The sequence below is a fragment of the Bos indicus x Bos taurus genome, chromosome 5 (genome assembly GCF_003369695.1).
Source record: "Bos indicus x Bos taurus breed Angus x Brahman F1 hybrid chromosome 5, Bos_hybrid_MaternalHap_v2.0, whole genome shotgun sequence".
In the NCBI taxonomy this organism is placed as follows: Eukaryota; Metazoa; Chordata; class Mammalia; order Artiodactyla; family Bovidae; genus Bos; species Bos indicus x Bos taurus.
In genome coordinates this window covers 119362286-119385921 of record NC_040080.1, presented here as the reverse complement: position 1 = coordinate 119385921, position 23636 = coordinate 119362286, and the positions used below count along the sequence as shown (strand labels likewise).

The following is a 23636-nucleotide window of genomic DNA, read 5'->3' as shown; positions in this document are numbered from 1 at the left end:
CTAGTCACCAGATCAGGTGTGGGAGCAGCTGGGGAAGAAGTTGGCTGGGATGTATTGAAAGTGTGAGAGCATTGGATGAACTAGGCACTTCTCAGTGAATGATACAAATAATCATTTCCAAGAATCCAAGATGGGCATGTTCTAATAGTATATTAGCAGAGAATTTGTGTGGGAATTCCCTGAAAACCAAAAAGAAAGTCACTTAGTAACTACAAATTATCTCTGTATGATGGGACCCCAGGTCATCCAGCCAGAGTTTTCTTTTTCCAAAGAAGCATTACAAAAAAATAGAAAAGAACGTCCTGGTGGATATATATTATAAAACAAACAAAAACCAGAATAGACAATTCTGTAAAAAAGAACCATAGTCCTGTGAACCCAAGAAGCTTCAGGCACAGAATTCATGCACGGAAATAGGTCAGAATTGTGCCCCACACAGGGAGCTCAGCTCAGTGCTCTGTGGTGACCTAGAGGGCTGGGATGGGGGTTGTGAGGGAGGCGCAAGAGGAGAGGTATGCATACAAATAGCTGATTCACTTCATTGTACAATAGAAACTAATGCAACATTGTAAAGCAATTATTTGTTTTTGTTGTTGTTCAGTCATTAAGTCGAGTCCAACTCTTTGCAAGTCCATGGGCTGCAGCACCCCAGGCTTCCCTGTCCTTCACTATCTCCCAAACATGAGTTTGCATAATCTCATGTCCATTGAGTCAGTGATGCCATCCACCATCTCATCCACTGTTGCCCCTTTCTCCTCCTGCCCCCAATCTTTCCAGCGTCAGGATCTTTTCCAATGAGTCGGCTCTTTACATCAGGTGGCTGAATTACTGAAGCTTCAGTATCAAAATATGACAGTAAGTGTATTGTCTTCAGAAGAAAAGTATAAATTTACATATATTAAAAAAAAGAATTGTGCTACAACAAACAGAACATTTAGAATCCCATGGATGACACTAAGACCTTGGATACCAGGGACAACTGCCTCAAGTGTGACTCAGGACCCACCCAGAGACTCGTGGTTACCTGAAGTATATTTCGTCCTAGAGTAACAGGGAAAATCAAGGATGCTTGGCCCCTCCCAGTGGAAAAGCTGAGTTGCCTAAATTTTTCCTGCTTTTAAACCTGGATTAATCTGGACTCTAAAGTGGGAATGATCCAGGCAGAGAGAGGATCAAGGAATGCAGCTCTGGCTGAGCTAGGAGAAACACAACACAGAGGAAGTTAAACAGGGACTAGTGCGTATCAGGTTTCAGCTCCTGGAAATGATGCTTTAAGCAGAATTTTTACAAGCTGGAGTCTATCCAAATAGGAACTGGGCTCTGGGGGAAATGTCATCTGATAAATAGTTCAAGTAACCAGGGATGTTAGGATGTTTTGACTTGAAAATCAAAGCTCTTAGAAGTCATACAAGAAGCCAGTTTCAAAGAAAAAGTTGCAATTGTAGAAGCAGATTTTCTCTTTCCTCTGAAACTCCGTAAGAAAGAACTAAAACTAAATTATATAAATTCTAGGGGAGAAAGATTTTGTTTCAAATTAAGAAAGGACACATTAATCATCAGACTTGGATGCAAAGGGAATGGGATGGGATGGGCAAAATGGGCAAACTGTCGGCTCTTCCATATTTAATTAGAAGGTGGGTGAACATAAACATAAAGTACTTCAGTTAATGGCGTGTGTGCTAAGTCACTTCAGTCATGTGCGACTCTTCGTGTCCCTTATGGACTGTAGCCCAACAGGGTCCTCTGTCCATGGGATTCTCCAGGCAAGAAAACTAGGGTGGGTTGCCATTCCCTTCTCCAGGGGATCTTCCCGACCCAGGGACGAAACTCGCATCTCACACCTACATGCATTGACAGGCAGGTTCTTTACCAGTAATACCACCTGGGAAGCCCCAGTTAATGATAAGTCAGGTTAAATGTCCTGTAAAATCCTGCTCTACTCTGAGATTCTGAGGATTTCTATGACATACATGAAATAAATGCTACATGTCTTTAATATGATGGAAATTCTGAGTAAATAATCTGTAGAGGGGAGGAGTTTCACAGAGCGATATTTCAGTCAAGTCTCAAAGTACAGGTAGTATTTGTAAAGAAAGAACAGACTTTTGGACTAAGTGGGAGAAGGAGAGGGTGGGATGACTTGAGAAAATAGCATTGAAACATACACATTAACATATGGAAAAGAGATAGCCAGTGGGAGTTTGGTGTATGACACAAGGCAGTCAAAACCAGTGCTCTGTGACAAGCTGGAGGGATAGAGGGAAGAGGGGGTTCTGAAGGGAGGGGACATATGTATGCCTATGGCCAATTCACACTGATGCATGGCAAAAACCATCACAATAATGTAATTATCTTCCAATTAAAATTTTTTTAAAAAAGAAAGCAAGTCAAAAAAAAGAAAAGTAGTAACTACATTCTAAGGATGAGGAATGATGCAAAGCCAGGAAGGCAGAATTATTTAAGACATCCTGAGTAGACACTGGTTGGACCAGAGTGCTTTATTCATGGAGTAGTCTTTAGTAAAATTAAAATATGAGGTAAGAGCCAAAGAGTGGAATACCTTCAACCTATATCCAAATCTTGACTTTACCCTGAAGACAGTGAAGTAGCCAAAGTAAATACATACATGCATACATACATACCAAGGGGGACGGGGGCTAGTCTACTGATTAAAAAGAATTAGTGAGTCAGACAGACCTGCATTCAAATTCCAACCCCATCACTTGTTAGCTGTCATGCCTCTCTAAGTTGTAATCCCCTCATCTGTCTATTAAAGATAATGCTGCTGCTGTTGCTGCTAAGTCACTTCAGTTGTGTCCAACTCTGTGCAACCCCATAGACGGCAGCCCATCAGGCTCCCCCGTCCCCAGGATTCTCCAGGCAAGAACACTGGAGTGGGTTGCCATTTCTTTCTTCAATGCATGAAAATGAAAAATGAAAGTGAAGATGTTCAGTCGTGTCTGACTTTTAGCATCCCCATGGACTGCAGCCTACCAGGCTCCTCCGTCCATGGGATTGTCCAGGCAAGAGTACTGGAGTGGGTTGCCATTGTCTTCTCTGGATAAAGATAATGAGGGTAATGATATTATCCATCTCATAGACTTGTTGTCAGAATTAAGTGAGCTATTGAATGTAAATCTGATACATGCTAAGCAGCAATAAACAATAGCTATAATTATTTTTCAGAGAAGGCAATGGCAACCCACTCCAGTACTCTTGCCTGGACAATCCCATGGATGGAGGAGCCTGGTAGACTGCAGTCCGTGGGGACGCTAAAAGTCAGACACGACTAAACGTCTTCACTTTCATTTTTCATTTTCATGCATTGGAGAAAGAAATGGCAACCCAATCCAGTGTTCTTGCCTGGAGAATCCCGGAGACGGGGGAGCCTGATGGGCTGCCGTCTATGGGGTCGCACAGTCGGACATGACTGAAGCGAATTAGCAGCAGCAGCATAATTATTTTTTAAAGAAAAGTGGGGCATGGAGGCAGAGAAAGAGAGAAGGGAAATTCCAAGCATTCAAAACACACTATCCTTCTAAATGGTAAATATTAAAGCAATTATTGATTTGGCTCAATCAAGACTTAATCTATTGTAAACATATCCTCTTAATATCTGTCCTAAACTGCCTCAGAACTTCATAAGAAGCTGGGGAAAAAATTAGAAATAGTCCCAGATTCTTCCTATTGCATAGTGACAGAATAATTGGTCAAAATATGCAAAAGAGAGATATTTTTCCAATTCTTAAGGAACACAGCTGTCAAAAACTAAGTAAAAGGAGAACTATGTCCAACTCTCCAGATAACCCACAAGTTCTAATTACCTCTTCTTGAAGTTCAGAAAAGGCTTTCTGGAATACTCTTTCATTTTCATCTGTTGAACTCAAAAGACGTGCATTAATCAAGAGAGTCTTATTCAGAGCTTGTTCAGTCTGAAAATTGAAAAGTGCTGTTAAATGATTCATGCCAGGAGGTAGCATGTCAATTTTTCACACTTTTCCAAAACTGTCAGGTATAATATGTGTACACACCTTAGATTTCCTAGTAGTTGCTACGATACCTGCCGCCACCTGCAGGAGTAGGATCATAAGCAGTCCTACGAAAAACTGAAAAAAAAGAAAAGGAAAATATATTCAATATTATCCCCAGTACATTCCTTAACCACCTGGGGACATTTTGGACATGGCACTTCTTTCTGCAGTAGGGATCCTAATTACAGTAGGAGTATTAACCATGCTCTTCATTTATTCCACTCTCTGCCTCAAGAATCAAAGTTGGAGCCATTACTACTCAGAAGCATTTGCTCCAGAGACTGACTAACTGCTACTGCTGCTGCTGCTAAGTCACTTCAGTCGTGTCTGACTCTGTGTGACCCCATAGACAGCAGCCCACCAGGCTCCCCAGTCCCTGGGATTCTCCAGGCAAGAACACTGGAGTGGGTTGCCGTTTCCTTCTCCAATGCATGAAAGTGAAAAGTGAAAGTGAAGTCACTCAGTCATGTCCGACCCTCAGTGACCCCATGGACTGCAGCCTACCAGGCTCCTCTGTCCATGGGATTTTCCAGGCAGAAGTACTGGAGTGGGGTGCCATTGCCTTCTCTGAGACTAAGGAAAATGATTAAAACTAAAATTGAATCATAGGATTGTAGGCATCAGTATGATGTTGAATGGAGGGAAGTTCAAAAACTTAAATGAAGTTGTTTGAATATGATTTTTTTCTTCATCAAATACAAACTCAAACTTCAAGACAAATTTCAGAACTGGCTTCAAAACAATGTCTCTACCACTATGAGAATAACCTGGAGTCTTTTACAAATGTAGTCCTGAAACCTGCCTCAGATATACTGAATTCTAATTTCAGAGGTTCCCACAAATTAATTTTCATAAAAACAAGCTCCTCAAGTAATTAAAGTCCCCAGAGTGCAAATGAGGCCTTATTAACAAAAACCAACCACCAGGGATGATATTAGAGTTCCATTAAAGCTCTCTCAAAAAGCAAGAGAGTTCCAGAAAAACATCTACTTCTGCTTTATTGACTATGCCAAAGCCTTTGACTATGTGGATCACAACAAACTGTGGAAAGTTCTTCAAGAGATGGGAATACCAGACCACCTGACCTGCCTCCCGAGAAATCTATATGCGGGTCAAGAAGCAACAGTTAGAACTGGACATGGAACTACAGACTGGTTCCAAATCGGGAAAGGAGTACATCAAGGCTGTATATTATCACCCTGCTTATTTAACTTCTATGCAGAGTACATCATGAGAAATTCCAGGCTGGATAAAGCACAGCTGGAATCAAGATTGCTAGGAGAAATATCAATAACTTTAGATATGCAGATAACACCACCCTTATGGCAGAAAGTGAAGAAGAACTAAAGAGCCTCTTGATGAAAATGAAAGAAGAGAATGAAAAAGCTGGCTTAAAACTCAACATTCAGAAACTAAGATCATGGCATCCGGTCCTATCACTTGATGGCAAACAGATGGGGAACAATGGAAACAGTGAGAGACTTTATTTTGAGGGGGCTCCAAAATCACTGCAGATAGTGACTGCAGCCATGAAATTAAGAGACACTTGCTCCTTGGAAGAAAAGCTATGACCAACTTAGACAGAATATTAAAAAACAGAGACATTAATTTGACAGCAAAGGTCCATGTAGTCAAAACTATGGTTTTTCCAGTAATCATGCATAGATGTGATAGTTGGACCATAAAGAAAGCTGATCACCAAAGAATTGATGCTTTTGAACTGTGGTGTTGGAGAAGACTCTTGAGAGTCCCTAGGACTGCAAGATCCAACCAGTCCATCCTAAAGGAAATCAGTCCTAAATGTTCATTGGAAGGACTGATGCTGAAGCTGAAACTACAATACTTTGGCCATCTGATGCAAAGAGCTGACTCATGAAAAGACACTGATGCTGGGAAAGATTGAGGGCAGGAGAAGGGGACGACAGAAGATGAGATGGTTGGATGGCATTACCGACTCGACAGACTGTGGTTTGACTCTAGTCCACACTCAGACCCACGTTCCATCATTTACTGAAAATAGTCCTTACACACTCTAGCCATACCCAAAATTTTTCAGTCCCCAAAGATGTACTGCCAGCCTCTCTCCCTGGAAAGCTCATCACACCCTTATACATACAAACACCTTATCCACTTCTGCTTCCAGCTTGAAGGTTCCCTCCTCTATCATTGCTCTTTTCTTCTTGGACCACCTTTGCTGTAGCTAATTGTTTACTTGTCAGTCTTCCTTATGGGTTCCATGACGTGATGGGAATGATTGCCACGATCTTAGTTTTCTGAATGTTGATCTTTAAGCCAACTTTTTCACTCTCCACTTTCACTTTCATCAAGAGGCTCTTTAGTGCTTCTTCACTTTCTGCCATAATGGTGGTGACATCTGCATATCTGAGGTTATTGAGATTTCTCCCAGCAATCTTGATTCCAGCTTCTGCTTCTTCCAGCACAGCATTTCTCATGATGTACTCTGCATATAAGTTAAATAAGCAGGGTGACAATATACAGCCTTGACATACTCCTTTCCCAATCTGGAACCAGTCTGTCATTCCATGTCCAGTTCTAGTTGTTGCTTCCTGACCTGCATAGAGATTTCTCAAGAGGCAGGTCAGGTGGTCTGATTTTCCCATCTCTTTCAGAATTCTCCACAGTTTATGATCCACATAGTCAAAGGCTTTGGCATAGTCGATAAAGCAGAAGTAGATGTTTTTCTGGAACTCTCTTGCTTTTTCCATGATCCAGTGGATGTTGGCAATTTGATCTCTGGTTCCTCCACTTTTTCTAAAACCAGCTTGAACATCTGGAAGTTCACAGTTCATGTATTGCTGAAGCCTGGCTTGGAGAATTTTAAGCATTACTTTACTAGCATGTGAGATGAGTGCAATTGTGCAGTGGTTTGAGTATTTTTTGGCATTGCCTTTCTTTGGGATTGGAATGAAAACTGACCTTTTCCAGTCGTGTGGCCACTGCTGAGTTTTCCAAATTTGCTGGCACATTGAGTGTAGCACTTTCACAGCATCATCTTTTAGGCTTTGAAATAGCTCAACTGGAACTCCATCACCTCCACTAGCTTTGTTCGTAGTGATGCTTCCTAAGTCCCACTTGACTTTGCATTCCAGGATGTCTGGTTCTAGGTGAGTGATCACACCACTGCGATTATCTGGGTCATGAATATCTTTTTTGTACAGTTCTTCTGTGTATTCTTGCCATCTCTTCCTAATATCTTCTGCTTCCATTAGGTCCATAACATTTCTGTCCTTTATTGAGCCCATCTTTGCATGAAATATTCCCTTGGTAGCTCTAATGTTCTTGAAGAGCTCTCTAGTCTTTCCTGTTAAATTGTTTTCCTGTCTATCTTTGCACTGGTCACTGAGGAAAGCTTTCTTATCTCTCCTTGCTATTCTTTGGAACTCTGCATTCAAATAGGTATATCTATCCTTTTTTCCTTTGCTTTTCACTTCTCTTCTTTTCACATCTATTTGTAAGGCCTCCTCAGACAGCCATTTTTCCTTTTTGCATTTTTCATTTTCTTTTTCTTGGGGATGGTCTTGATCACTGCCTCCCCCTGTACAATGAAACTGAGTTCTGTCCATAGTTCTTCAGGCACTCTGTCTATCAGATCTAGTCCCTTAAATCTATTTCTCACTTCCACTGTATAATCGTAAAGAATTTGACTTAGGTCATACCTGAATGGTCTAGTGGTTTTCCCTACTGTCTTCAATTTAAGTCTGAATTTGGCAATAAAGAGTTCATGATCTGAGCCACAGTCTCCTCCTGGTCTTGTTTTTGCTGACTGTATAGAGCTTCTTCATCTTTGGCTGCAAAGAATATAATCAATCTGATTTCAGTGTTGGCTATCTGGTGATGTCCATATATAGAGCCTTCTCTTGTGTTGTTGAAGAGGGTGTTTGCTATGACCAGTGCATTTTCTTGGCAAAATTCTGTTAGCCTTTGCCCTGCTTCAATCTGTACTTCAAGGCCAAATTTGCCTGTTACTCCAGGTGTTTCTTGACTTCCTACTTTTGCATTCCAGTCCCCTATAATGAAAAAGATGTCTTTTTTGGGTGTTAGTACTAAAAGGTCTTGTAGGTCTTCATTAGAACCATTCAGCTTCAGCTTTTTCAGTGTTACTGGTTGGGGCATAGACTTGGATTACTTCTCTCATGGTACCCTCTAATTTGAGATAATTATATTAGCTTCCACAACCAAACCCTCTAAATTAAGTAAGAGACTTACATCAACCTTCACAAGTCCTTCTTACAGATAATCGGGATGGGAAATAATCCTCCAAAGTCTGAAGGTTGGGTATTGGGATGCACTGGGAAAACTCACCAAAATCATCATGAACTGGTTTTCTTTCATGGCACCACAGCATCCCAGGAAACCCAGAATCATGATGACAGCACCCACAAAAATTAATATATTCACAGCAATAAAGAGGTTAAGGTCAGCATCCCCAGGAGCGAGAATCTGAAAATGAAAAAGAGATTAATGACAGAAAATTCCTTTTCTTAATATTTACTATTCAACAAACATCCACTGGGGAACTGCTATGTGCCAAATCTTGTTCTAAGACACCAAGATGCCATAGTGATGTAAACAAGCAGAAATTCCTGCCTTTAAGGAGCTTACCTTCTATTGAGATGTTACTTGTGCACTGTTCCAATTTTATGCCTTTTGAAGATTTATATTGGGTGGAAGAAATGCAATAGGCTTTCAAATAAAAATTTTTTAAAGTTTAGAAGGATCAGTTTTATCCATGATGTGATCTTTGATTGGCATATTTTGTGTTTTATACCTAAGTAGCATCATAAATATGTTTTTATGGTAGTCTAGTTAAATTATAAAGCCTAAATTCCTCAAACTACTGATTCAACAGTATGAGTAAATCTTTAAAACATTATGTTGAGATAAATGTACCATATTCAAAAGAGTGACTGCTGTATAATTCCATTTATATGGCAATCCAGAAAGATAAATCTATGAAAAAATAAACAAATGGGATCTCATCAAACTTACAAGCTTATGCATAGCAAAGGAAACCATAAACAAAACAAAAAGACCACCTACAAAATGGGAGAAAATATTTGCAAACAATGCGACCTACAAGGGATCAATTTACAAAAGATACAAATAACTCATGCTATCAACAGCAACAACAACAAAAACAACCCAATCAAAAAATGGGCAGAAGAACTAAATGGACATTTCTACAAGAACATAAAGACAGCTAACACACATGTAAAAGGTGCTCAATATAGCTTGCTATTAAAGAAATGCAAATCAAAACTATAATGAGATATCTCATATCAATTAGAATGGCCATCATGAAGTCTACAAAAAAGTGAGGGAGAGGGTGTGGAGAAAAGGGATCCCTCCTACATGGTTGGTGAGATGTAAGCTGGTGCAGTCACTATAGGAAGCACTATGGAGGTTCCTCAAAAACTAAAAATAGAGTAGCCATATTACCCAGCAATCCTAGTCCTAGGCATATATCTGGATAAAACTATAAGTCAAAAAAATATGCATCCTTATGTTCAAAGCAACACTATTCACAACAGCCAAGACATGGGAACAGCCTAAATGTCCATCAGTGGATGAATGGATAAAGAAGATATGCTACATATGCTATTTAAAATAGCTAGGACATAGAAGCAACCTAGATGTCCATTGACAGATGAATGGATAAAGAAGTTGTGGTGTATATACAAAATGGAATGTTATTCAGCTATAAAAAGGAATGCATTTGAGTCAGTTCCAATGAGATGGATGGACCTAGAGCTTATGATACAGAGTGAAGTCAAAAAGAGAAAGACAAATATCATTATTAATGCATATAGAGAGAGTCTAGAAAGATGGTACTGATGGTCCTATTTACAGGGCAGCAAAAGAGATGCAGACATAAAGGACAGACTTTTGGTTACAGTAGACAGGGGAGAAGGTGGGATGACTGGAGAGAGTGGTAGTGAAACATATACATTACCATATGTAAAATGTAGTCAGTGGGAATTTGCTGTATGATGCAGGAAACCCAAAGCCAGTGCTCTGTGATAATCTAGAAGGGTGGGATGGAGAGGGAGGTGGGAGGGAGGTTTAAGAGAGATGGAACAGATGTATACCTATGGCTGATTCATGTTGATGTATGGCAGAAATCATCACAATACTGTAAAGTAATTATTCTCCAATTAAAAATAAAATTAAAAAATTTTTTAAAGAAGATATGCTCTGTTATTCATACAAGGTCTGATACTCAACATTGTCTGATATTCATACAATGCTACACACACATACACACACACACATACTCACAATATGGAATACTACTCAGCCATTAAAAAGAATAAAGTAATGCCATTTGCAGTAATATCAAAGACCCCAGAGATTATCATAGTAAATAAAGTAAGTCAGAAAGAGAAAGATAAATACCATATCATATAACTTATATGCAGAATCTAAAATATGACACAAATGAACTTTTATGAAACAGACTCACAGACATAGAGCACAGACTTGTGGTTGCCAAGGGGGAGGTGGGGTGGGAGGGGATGGAGTGGGAATTTGAGGTTAACAGATGAAAACTATTATATACAGAATGAGTAAACAACAAGGCCCTACTGTATAGCACAGGGAACTGTATTCAATATTCTGTGATAAACCTAATGGAAAAGAATATTTTAAAAGAATGTATATATATATATATGTACAGTATAATTAAATCACTTTTCTGTACAGCAGAAGTTAACATAACATTGTAAATCAACTATATTTTTATTTTTAAAAAATATCCAGATGGGGAATTAAAAAAAGAGTAGATAAATCTAAGCTATGGTGATAGGAATCAGAGCAGTGGTGGACTTTGAGCAGAGTATCAAGTAAAGAGGGAACAGACTGCAAAGGGATATGAGGAAACTTTCATGAGTTAATAAAAATTCTTCTCATTTTGATTGTAATAGTGATTACAGAGGTCTATACATTTGCCAAAACAAGCCAACCGTATTTTAAACTAAGAAAATAAGTCTAGCTCCTGATATTCCATATCAAGTCTATCTTGTTCCCAGGAAGTATAGTCTATAGTCTTCCAGAAACTCTTTATTTTGCCTGACTATTTAGAAATGGGATATTGAGGAAAACATCTTAGGTCTCTTTATGATGGGCTGGACAACCAACCCTGCATAATTTGGTTCTTCTCTTCCCCACATACATAACCTTCATCACCATCATAACACCTAGCCTCAATCTATCTCTTGCTCTACAGATATGACCAGAAGCAAATCACAATGAAACAATGAAACCTTGTGCCTGCATGATATATGAATGCTGTGAGCAACCCATTCATCTCTCAGGAGCTTTATCTACTGGATTATTTCTAGGCAGACCACTAGTTCTTACACTAGCTAAGAAGGTGCCTTCTGGCATCTGCGGCACAGCATGCAGATGTGTGCCTTTAACAGGAAATACCAAAACACAGACTACTATTACTACTCACTACTACTCATGACCTTTACATTTGTAAAGACTTTTAAAATCAATTCATAGCCTAGACAAAGCCTTTGTTTGACAATCAGAAGGAAGGAATGTGCCAAAGATGTAAGTGCACTAAAAACAAAATCTATATTCTATATATATTCAGAGTCTTTATATAGTAGTTTCTAAACATGAAAGTCAACTAACTTTACTGGGCTCCAGTTTCCCACTTATGAAAGGAATTAGGTCAGCCTCTGTGAATACCCAATGCTTCTTTTGTCTTTAAGAGTTGATGCTTACAGATAGTGTTTCAATTGCATATTTAGAAAGCTTGGTTATGTCCTAAAGATTTTTTTGCCTCTTTTTCAGGCTTTTCTGGGTTCTTTTTTTTTTTTTTTTTTTTTAATTGGTTTGCTTGTTAAGATTGGAGCTAAGAAATCAGTTTTGTTAGTAACCAGGCATGGCATCTGAGTAAAGACAGATAACAATCCAAAAAAGCAGCATCAGGAAACCTGGTCTACCCACTCACCATCAAGGTGGTTTCATGACATCGTAGCCAGTCAGGAAAACCCTAAGATATCCAAGACAGCTGAAGCTTCACCAGCTGAGTTATCAGTACTTTGGTCAGACAACCCAGATATAGAAACAGTAGGTCAAATAGCTACCAGTGAGACATGAACAGCATGTTGTTGCTGTTATTTAGTTACTCAGTTGTGTCTGAATCTTTGTGACTCCACAGACTGTAACCTGCCAGGTTCCTCTGTCCATGGGATTTTCTGGGCAGGAATACTGGAATGGGTTGCCATTTCCTTTTCCAGGGGATCTTCCCAACCCAGGGATGGAACTCATATCTCTTGAGTTTCCTGCATTGGCAGGCGGGTTCTTTATCACTGAGCCACCTGGGAGGTCCCTGGAGTGTGGCCAGCACTTATTCGGCAGGTAATGAAGCACTTCTAGGAGAAGGCAATGGCACCCCACTCCAGTACTGTTGCCCGGAAAATCCCATGGACGGAGGAGCCTGGTAGGCTGCAGTCCATGGGGCCCTTAAGAATCAGACACGACTGAGTGACTTCACTTTCACTTTCCACTTTCATGCATTGGAGAAGGAAATAGCAACCCACTCCAGTGTTCTTGCCTGGAGAATCCCATGGACGGAGAAGCCTGGTAGGCTGCAGTCCATGGGGTCGCACAAAGTCAGACACGACTGAAGCGACTTGGCAGCGGTGGCGGCGGAAGCACTTCTATGAGACTGATCTGGGCACAGCGACCCTCTACCAGCGTGGCCAGAAAGCAATGTGCTGGCTACCTGACGATCACTGTTTTAAGACCAGCCCAACAAGTGGCTATTCTTATTTAGAAACAAAATGAAAATTTGAGTTCAGGTATTTGTTTCAGGGGATAGATGTGTGTGCATGGTGGCTCAGTCATGTCCGACTCTTTGCAACCCCATGGACTGTAGCCCGCCAGGCTCCCCTGTCCATAGGATTCTCCAGGAGAGAATACTGGAGTGGGTTGCCTTTTCCTTCTACAAGGGATCTTCCTGACCCAGGGATTGAACCCGCATCTCCTGCATTGATTGGCAGGCAGATTCTTACCACTGTGCCACCTGGGAAGCCCTCGGGGGAGAGACAGCAGAGTTTTAAAAGCTGTCTTGGAAGAACACTGTCTCTATGTGTCTTCGGATGAGGGGGGAATTTCTATAGGAAAGGACAGAACCTTGAAGAAGAAGGCTCAGGGTCCTCTTTGGATTATAAGGGATCTCCTAGGATGGCTGCACATACACTTTGCCTCCTGCAGGGCTGAGTTCATCCTGAGGGAGAACAAGGCATCTCTAGGGGACACTTTAGCACCCATGGCTTTGCTAAAAGCTGTGCACAAAGACATCCTGGCATCCTTTTTTTCTGTGTTTGCTCTCAGGTCTCCTTCTAAAACTTCTCCTGTTTTTCCAGTAGTAAAATTTGGTTCTCTGCACAGTCTTGATTCTTTGTCACTGACTTTGAATAAATATGTCATTTCTCATCTGTCAAGCTGGTTAAAGTTGTCCTGGAAAATACTGCCTTTTGTTTAGGGATAGAGACAGAGTAAAAGAGTCAACATATAACTCAAGATGATGTCTAGCTCTATTAACTCATTCTTATCCCCAGATTTGGAGTAACTCTCTCAAGGACAGCTCTTTAATACATTCAATGTGTGTGATTTCTGAGACTAAACACCAAATTTGTTTACCAGAAGCACTGAGGGGAAATACAGCATTCCCATATCTACCAGAAACATAATAAAATTTTAAAATGAAATACAGGTTGCACACCCATCTTAAAAAAGGCCAAAGTACCCTCTAAATCAATGGCTGTTCATCTCTGTGCTTATTTATGAGTTCCCAAGTCAGACACCAGTTTCTCAATGATTCTATACATTTTTGAATACTGTTCTTGACTCAAATTTCATAATCCAAGGACATCAAGAAGTCACAGTTATATTTATAAGTATAAAACAACAAAGTCCAGATGGAATAGACTGTTATCAACTCATTGTCACACCTGTCTCCGACTCAGTGTCCTCACCATGGCGAGGCTCAGAATGAAGATGTGCTTAATCACCACTGTGATTTTCTGGGTTCTCTAAAAAGCAAATTTTAAAGGAAAAGAAAGAAAGGGAAAAGAAAGAAAGAGGGAAGGAGGAAAGAAAAGGAGGGAAAGAAAGAAGGAAAAACAGGAAAGAAACAGTGAGAGAGAGAGAAGGTGAGGGGAAAAAAAAAAGAAAGGTCCAGAAAACCCACCCATTTTAGGAAAAAGAATCAGAAGAGATGTCAACTTTCTTTTTCTTTCAACTAGGTTATTATGTCTAATAGCATATAATTGCACCATGGTCAAATAAGTTTTAATAGATAATACATTACCTGAATTTTTGTTTTAAGAATATCTTAATACTTATTAGATAGGAACTGATATTCCTATTAAAGAGGAAACTTTACTTGGGCAAACACTTTGAAATGGCCCTAGAAGTAGATAGAATATGTGAGCCTGAACAGTGGCGAGAATCCAGATAACAGAGTACAAGGTAACTGCCCTGCAAGAGGTAAGAATCATAATCTCGAGGGTGGAACATCCCTGAGAAGAAGGGAGACAGGAGAAAGGAAACAGGGAAGTCAGGAAATGGTGCCAGGCACCTGTGCTTACTAAAATTGACAGAACAACCCCCTACACACACCCTCCCCACCCCCACCCCCACCCCCACACTCTTTCCACACTGTGACACTGTGGTATGGAACAGAAACCATGTGTATGGAAATAAAGACTAGAGACAGAATTAACTGTATGAACTAAACTTCCTCCAGACCTGCAGAAATCCTGATAAGTGCTTTGGCAGCCATGGAATGGCATGTGGTGGGAGAAATGGGATCCTGCTAATCTTATCTTGATGTCAGGAAGTTGGACATCACCAGTCAACTGCTGAGTTACATGGCTATGACCAGCCTTTTACTGTTACAGGGGATTACCCTCAACACCAGCTGCCCAAGTCATTACAGCTATCTTTGAATTTTGCTGCCTTTAAAACAGTTAAAAAAACAAAACAGATTCAAGTAATTATTCTCCAAGAGAACATCTTACCGTCTTTCCTTTTGGAGTACCACCTCACCTGGGAATCAGCCAAATTAATTGTCAATGTCTTGTACAAAAATTTCTCTTGGTTGGAGAGACAAAGCAGTCTATATCCTGTAGATAATTTCAGGCTATACTTTAACAAATAATGAAGAAGGCTAATTTCTGCTTTGGCCCCTTCTCACCTCTACTTTAAATGCAATCTTCCTATTTGGGGAGTAACATCCTCTCCGTTCTCCAGAAGGACTCATTAATGCCTAACACAGTGCCAGGCACAGAGTGAGTAACCTTGATTAATTAAATTATAAAATCACTTAGCACAAATAATTATGTGAGGCAGTTAGGAAAATACTATAAAAACATTTTATTATTATCATTACTTTCATCGCTATAAGAGAAATAAACTACTTTGTCAGTGGAATAACATATTTATTTACCTCTTGACCAATTTTCCCTGCTCGTATTGAAATAGCTACAGAAAGGATAATGGCACCACATAGCTGCAGAAAAAAGGAAAAAAAAAAGTTAGAGTGTGCCTAAGATAAACTAAAACTCTAATTCCATACAACCCTAGCCATCTGCTTACAATGGTTATCATTAATTCTACCATTATAACCTAAAAGACATAAATGAGGAATATTCATGTATAGATAATTGCTTGAATGTTCCACTGTAGTTGGAAAGTTTGATAAGAATAATCTGTTTCCCATTCACAGTCATTCATAGGTCTAGGACAAGAAGTCATCTTCACTATGGAGGACAGGAAAGATGGTTTTCCATATTTCAACTCTGTTTTTGCTAGATTTAAGCATGCAAAGGGCTTCCAGGTGGTGCAGTGGTAAAAAATCCACCTGCCAACGCAGGAGACACAAGAGACCTGGGTTCGATCCCTGGATTGGGAAGATCCCCTGGAGTAAGAAATGGTAACCTGCTCCAGTATTCTTGCCTGGAAAATTCCATGGACAGAGGAGACTCGTGGACTAGAGTCCATGGGGTCACAGAGAGTCAGACACGACTGAGCACACACATGCACACTCACACAACATACAAAAGTTATGTCATAACAGTTTTAAGAAAAAATATCCTTATCAGGCCTCTGGGCTTGTCTCTCAGAAGCTGTCTTAAACCTAAAAGGAAGGGTGTAACTGATAATCACCAAACATTCCTACAAGATTCAAGTCAGATACATGTTCTACAGGCAATAGTAGAACATTTGACAAAATTTGCAATTAAACAACAATGGTGTTTTACAACACTTTTTGTGCCCAAACAAACTCTTTAAAATAAGCTCTTTTAGGTAGTAAAGCTTACCCAGAGAAGAGGAATGATGAGGAACAGTATCTAAAGTCTTAAGTTCCTGTAAGGACTGTACCAGATTATTTAATTTGGACCAAGGCCAACACATAAAATGTGAAACACATTTTACTTTAGTGTAAGAAAAAACCTTGTCTTTTAGGTTTGGGTTTTTTGTTTTGTTTGTTTATGATGTAAATGTTGTAGCCTTAAAAAAAATCAAAGATCTATTATTAGACAGAGATGCTGAGAACAAGCCTGGTAACCGACAGACACAGCATAGACCTTAGAGGAGTTTCCAGACTATTCTGGCCTCACGGTGCTCTGACAGAGAAATGTCTGAGTCCTCCAAACCCCGTGACCTGGCGGCATCCTTGCTTTCATGCATGCTTGGGCTGTATGCTCCAAACCCCCAAAGAGCTGTTTCACTGAGTGGCTTCTCATTACATTGGGTGTGGAAGCAGACCCAGGGCTTTGTGAAAGCAATAGTAAGTGCAATGAGTGGCTAAACCTATGCTCCCTAATAGATCTCAGAAACCATCTAAATTCAAACACTTCATTTCAATAAAGAAACTGGAATCTCCCAAGAGATAACTGTCACATGGCGAAAATCCAGCACCACTCCAAATTTAGCCCTGCCCTTACTTCAACCCGACACACACAATGGAAAACCAAAGCTTTCTACCAGAGAACTCCTAGCCAAAGCACCAAATAACCTATATAATTTAGTAATCTTATGGGTGTGCACACACACCCTGTAAAACACAAAACATTGAAAAAAACAGACTTTAGAGTCTGAAAACCCTTCTTACTTCTTTTTCTTCTTTCTGCTAAATCCTAATTTCATTTGCAGATGGAGATCAATGCTCATTTTAGCGGTTCTTGTTAATAAATAAATCTGTAAGAATTTATGTCAAATGATAATGAGACCCTCTGGGATTTTTAGTAATTTTATAACAGTTGGATTTTTATTTGTTATTTCAATTTGTTGACTGACATTTTTCTTTCTTTCTCTTTTTTCCCTTTCACAGGTAGATTTAGATTAATTGTCTTAATAGTCACTCTGACTTTCAGCTTTAACTGAAAATAACATTAATTATATGAATAGTTATTATGATTATATTTACTTGACTTTTTAATGAAATTATGCATGAGACAATTTTAAGAAATGCATAATTTATTAATTAAATTAATTAAATAACTTTTATATCAAGAATAATCAATCTAGAGTCATGATTGATACTAATTTGTTTTATCCCAATTGTTGTAACACTGACCTTCATAATGGTTCTTGGAGCCCTTTCTCCAGTTTGACTTTAAGCATTCACTCTTGATCTTTTTATAATGTCTTAAATAATTTGGAGTATTAATTTAAAAATAAGCATCCAGGTCTGTCCTCCTCTCTGTTGTTAAGGTTGTAAAAGGAAATGAAGTGATATATTGGGCCCCCAGGTCCCCACAGTGGATACTGCAGAACTTACTAGGCCTTCTTCATCCACTTCACCCCCCTTTCTGGTTTCTCTTTGAAGAAAGTCATTTTTGTTGCCACTCAGCTCTCCTGAGACATCTTTCTTTCTATGAAATTAGGATGCAGTTGGTCTGAACCAGCATTCTACGTAATTAGGTAATTGACACTTGCTTAAGAGTATGCTATGGACTGAGTTATGTGGCCCCTAACTTTCTACGTTGAAACCCTAATCCCCAACATGACTATATTTGGGGTATGTACCCAAAGTGGAGTGAGCACCTCCCTCTAGCCCCACAGATTTCTTGTTCCAGGAGGTTGGAAAAGGATAAGAGTAGGGCTAAAATACTATCACATAAGATTCCAGTATTTTTAAATTAAAAGGCAATTTGATTGTTGGAACTGGAAAAATAGCATTAATTGAATTATTGTGTGTCAGTCCTTAGTCACAAGCTTCCATAAAGTAAATTAGTTAATCTTCACCATTGATCCTACCACATAAAATTACCATCATTGAACAAGTGCAGAGACTGAGGCAAAGAAAAGTCAAGGAACATAGGTCTTTACAACTGTTGCTCTTACACAAGATATCTCATCTATAGATTGTAGGTCCCACCACTATGCTGATGGGAAGAACAAGCCCTTTTCAGGGAAGTTAGAAATATCTAACTGAGATCCATAACATCAGAAAGACTTCATTATCAGGAAAACAGGTCACAAAAGCAATGTAGATTCAGGATTTGCATCTCAGTCTGTTAGTTTCTTCAAAATCCACTTTCTTTCCATTCTTCTAATTTATGCTAAAAGAATTTGCCTTATCATAATTCTTGCCATCTTATTTCTTCTTCTGTTTCAAAATCCAACATTGGAATTTACTTCTCACTATGCAGAATGGTTTCATATTGCTATCTCATAAAACTCCCTATACAATGATGGCTGAAATACCTGTTTCTTAAATATTTATTCAGCATTATTCTGAGTTCCTTGTATGTATGAACCCATCTAAACTTCACAAAAGCCCATAAAGTTAAAACTATTACTAGTCCCATTTTATAGATAAGGAACTGTAAAGCTCAGAGAGGTTAACCAATTTCCCCAGAGTCACATAACTGGTGATGAAAAAACTGAGGTTCAGCTCTTGACCTCTGGGCTCCAGGACTTTTGTCATTGTTATAGTTCCAAGCTAACTGCATAGTGGTAGGAAACCATTATATTTACAAAGTTCACACATTTTCGTCATGGTCAAGTTTTAACTAGGGGGACTTCATCAATCAGAATGAAATATAATCGCGCCTTATTTTTCAGGGATCTCATCTCATAGTTATGTCTACTCTGCTTTGTTGTTGTTTAGTTACTAGTCATGACCGACTCTTTGAGATCCCATGGCCTATAGCCCACCAGGCTCCTCTGTCTATGGGATTTCCCAGGCAAGAATACTGGAGCGGGTTACCGTTTCCTTTTCCCGGGGATCTTCCCAACACAAGGATCAAACCTGCACCTCCTGCATTGGCAGGCAGATTCTTTACCACTGAGCCACCAAAAGCCCCTACTCTGCTTTAACTGTTTTAACTGCTCTCGGCACATCCAATCTAGAGTCCCAGGTACCATATAAAATGCAACGATGACATTGAAATGTTGGTTTCTGAACTCTCTCAATTCCTGACATTCTTCTGCTCTTTTCAAAACTTTTCATGTGTCAACTTCCTTCAGCTGTTAACACATTTGGTTTTATAACCTGGCTCCTCCTTCTCACCTTCCCCCATTTGGGTTTAGTAAAGTTACTTCACTCTGCTTTCTTTCATGAAAAGCCGGCCTTTACACAATCTCTGCCTCTGGCAATGATTTCACCGTATCTGTGTGCTACAGGCCTTGTGTTCCATGCTTGTTGTCATTATCATTGTTTAGTCACTAAGTCGTGTCCAACTCTTTTGTGACCTTGTGGACTGCAACCTGCCAGGTTTCTTCAGCACCAGACCCCTAAGATACTCCAAGCATCCAAAACACTCCTAAACCAGATTTATCTAAGAGGACCATAAGAAAATGTGGGTAGTTTATCTGTTTCAACACAATAGGAGAAATAGGTTTTATACCTATCATTTACCTATTCTCTACCATACCTCTCATTCACTCTAATTTGCATCAAACTCTAGCATGAGTGATTAAAAATGATTTTTAGTTTCACTTATTTTTCTTCAATTGCTTATTCTAACCAATAGAAATGACTGCCCACTTATGTGACATGTCTCAAGTTCTCTCACAAAAGAAAGTGGTATGTTAGCTTAAATGACCATATGCATATGTTGGAGCTATTTCAACATCTGGCCCTGCTTTACAAAGGCTTAGCTTCTCGAAAGTTACAGCAGAAAGAATGCATTTGAAAACACAAGGTCATGGATATCTATAAGAAAACCACATCAGTGGGACTGTAAAATATTTGCTTAAGTAAACATTAGAAATGTGACAAATTGCTAATTTCCTATGAAGGATTGTAAAACTCCAGCTGAGAACTCTGGGTTGGGAGTACAGGGAAGAATAGAATAGGAATAGTTCCCTAACCTCACAGACTCCTCCTGCTCTAACTTTTGAATGAAAATATTGATGTCACCTATTGGCTGAGAAGTTATTATCAGCCTTTATGACTGTTGGGAAGATCCCCTGGAGAAGGGAAAGTCTACCCACTCCAGTATTCTGGCCTGAAGAACTCAACGGACTACAGTCCATGGGGTCGCAAAGAGTTGGGCATGACTGAGCGACTTTCACTTGCATTTTTCATGACAATTGCTCTTACTCAAGATACCTAAAGATTGTAAATCCCACCACTATGCTGAAGGGAAGAACAAGGCCTTTTGAGGGAAGTTAGAAACATCTAACTGAAATCCATATCATCAGAAAGACTTGATTATCAGGAAAGCAGAGATAGAGGTAAACATAAAATAATCTCAGCTTCCCAGGAAAGCAGTGACAGTGTTCGGGTACAGCATGTGCAGATGTCTACAGCTCACCTTGTACGCTCATTGTAAATTTATAATCCCGAAACTGTAACATACCTGTTTCCTAGACTGTCCTTTTCATTTCAGTTTAAAATTCAGATCTCTTTCAAATTCCTGATAAGCAATTTAATGAAACACTGACCTCTTATGTATTTACACTAGTCATCAAAATTTTGTATGCTGTTTTTATACAACAGGGATATATTTTGACTATTTTATAATTTGAGGACTGTTACTAGTTTGAAGACTCTGAGACTTGTTATTAAAATAGAAGCATATTTATTAGCATATTTCTATTTCAGTTTGTTTAAATGGCTGGTATATATTGTGTATCATAAAAAGACAATGGTTGCAGCTTTTTAAAAACCGGTATCAGGACTTCTTGGAGAAATAGCCGATTCCAGGGCTGGGGTAGGAAACAAGAAAGTGAGCCTGGAACATCTTATTATCCTAAATAGTGAAGAAGTTATCAAAGTTATTAGGGCCATGTAAAAAGAACTCAGGAGCCAAATTGAAGATGCTCCCATTGCCAAAAATGGAATAAATTACACATCAGTGAGGATAAGAATGGTGATAGTATTATTTTTTAAGGATATTTTAAAAACTACTTGCTTATTACTGCTGTATGATAACAGAAAATTAACTCATCATTTTGAAATCTGTTGTGTAAAGAGTAAAAACATTTATCTTCTTTCTTAAAATATAAAAACTGGCACTAATGTTAACCAATCAGTAAATGCTAAATCTCTCCTTGTTGAAAGTATTCCAGCTAATAGATGAAGGGAATGATAAATATAGGATATCACCGCTCTGAGACCCTTAATGAACTGACAGGTTTAGGTTCTTAAGCACCAATAGCTACTAACATCACAAAAAGAGAGATGGTCAGAGAGTATATACCTTTTGATGAAAGAACAAAATATCACTTATAAATTAGTTATCCCCTATATACCGCAAATAATAACCTGAATCTTATTAAATTGCCAAATGCAATTACTAAGTTAGAGATAATATAGAAAACAAGGGAACACATTAAACTATCCATGGATCAGTTCAGTTCAGTTCAGTCGCTCAGTCGTGTCCGACTCTTTGCGACCCCATGAATCGCAGCACACCAGGCCTCCCTGTCCATCACAAACTCCCGGAGTTCACTCAGACTCATGTCCATCGAGTCAGTGATGCCATCCAGCCATCTCATCCTCTGTCGTCCCCTTCTCCTCCTGCCCCCAATCCCTCCCAGCATCAGAGTCTTTTCCAATGAGTCAACTCTTCGCATGAGGTGGCCAATGTACTGGAGTTTCAGCTTTAGCACCATTCCTTCCAAAGAAATCCCAGGGCTGATCTCCTTCAGAATGGACTGGTTGGATCTCCTTGCAGTCCAAGGGGACTCACAAGAGTCTTCTCCAACGCCACAGTTCAAAACCATCAATTCTTCGGCGCTCAGCCTTCTTAATAGTCCAACTCTCACATCCATACATGACCACAGGAAAACCATAGCCTTGACTAGACGGACCTTTGTTGGCAAGGTAATATCTCTGCTTTTGAATATGCTATCTAGCTTGGTCATAGCTTTCCTTCCAAGGAGTAAGCGTCTTTTAATTTCATGGCTGCAGTCACCATCTGCAGTGATTTTGGAGCCTAGAAAAATAAAGTCTGACACTGTTTCCACTGTTTCCCCATCTATTTCCCATGAAGTGATGGGACCAGATGCCATGATCTTCGTTTTCTGGGTGTTGAGCTTTAAGCCAACTTTTTCACTGTCCACTTTCACTTTCATCAAGAGGCTTTTTAGATACCATGGACTATGATATGCAAACAGAAAAATCCAGATCATGGAAAATATATGACAAACCAAACATGCAACTATATGAAGTTTCTGGGGGAGGAGTGGGGAGATGAACCTAGATGGAGAACCTAAAGATGAAAACTGACATAAAAGATATATAAACGCATCACAGTGTTTGGACTTTGTTTGTATTCAGATTCAAAGAGGAACATTTGTGAGGCAACTGGAAATTTGAATCTTGAATAGATACTTGATAAGCAATTTAAAAATTGTCATTAATTTAGTGTGATGGTTGCATTGTTTAAAAAGAGAATTCTTTATCTTTTAGATATATACATTAAAGTATTTACAGATGAAATGGTATATCCAGGATTTGCTTCAAAATAATATGCAGGGTGGGGGAAGGTATATGAGAATATCAATACGGAAAGACTGGCCATGGTTTCATGGCTCTTGGGCTTGGCTGATGGGATTGATTACCCTTTTATATTTTGTGAATGTTTGAGATTCTCCATAATAAAAACTTAAAAGCAAAGCCAACCAAAGCACATAGGCATTTCTTTGTTTATATTCTACTCTCAGTGTTTAATCAATTTTAAATATTTCAAAGGGGAGAAATTGATCAGAACAAACTTCTAAAATCTGGCATTGTATTCATGTGCCTCATTTAATATTTGCAAAAGCAGCCCATTTTTCTAAAGAAAAGAGGAAGCACAAAGAACAAAACTTCTTTATTTTATTTATCTATATTCTCTCTTATTTACTTTACCAATATATCACTTGTACTCATTAGGACTACTGACATTGAAAGTCTTTCTGGGCAGTAAGACGGTATACATCTACTTAAGTTTGATTAAGAATATTATTATTTTAATAGGAAATAGAAATTTACCAACATGTAGATACCAGCTGCCTATTTGCCAGGTGGAAAAAAAAAAAAAACAGAACTTTCTTCTGCTTATACTGTATAAGTCATTTTTCAATATAGTACACAAAATAATTTTTTCATTTAAGCAT

At 39.1% G+C, this 23636-nt stretch overlaps 1 protein-coding gene across 1 annotated transcript in view; it reads right to left on the bottom strand.

Moving 5' to 3' along the window:
• TSPAN8 (tetraspanin 8) overlaps positions 1 to 23636 on the bottom strand; it is a 66022-nt gene that overhangs the window by 10055 nt on the left and 32331 nt on the right. Inside the window, exons 3-6 of the mRNA XM_027543661.1 lie at positions 15523 to 15585; positions 8355 to 8492; positions 4032 to 4106; positions 3825 to 3932 (exon numbers count right to left, since the gene is read on the bottom strand). Coding sequence (XP_027399462.1) covers positions 3825 to 3932; positions 4032 to 4106; positions 8355 to 8492; positions 15523 to 15585 — 384 coding nt within the window. The remainder of the gene's footprint in view (positions 1 to 3824; positions 3933 to 4031; positions 4107 to 8354; positions 8493 to 15522; positions 15586 to 23636) is intronic.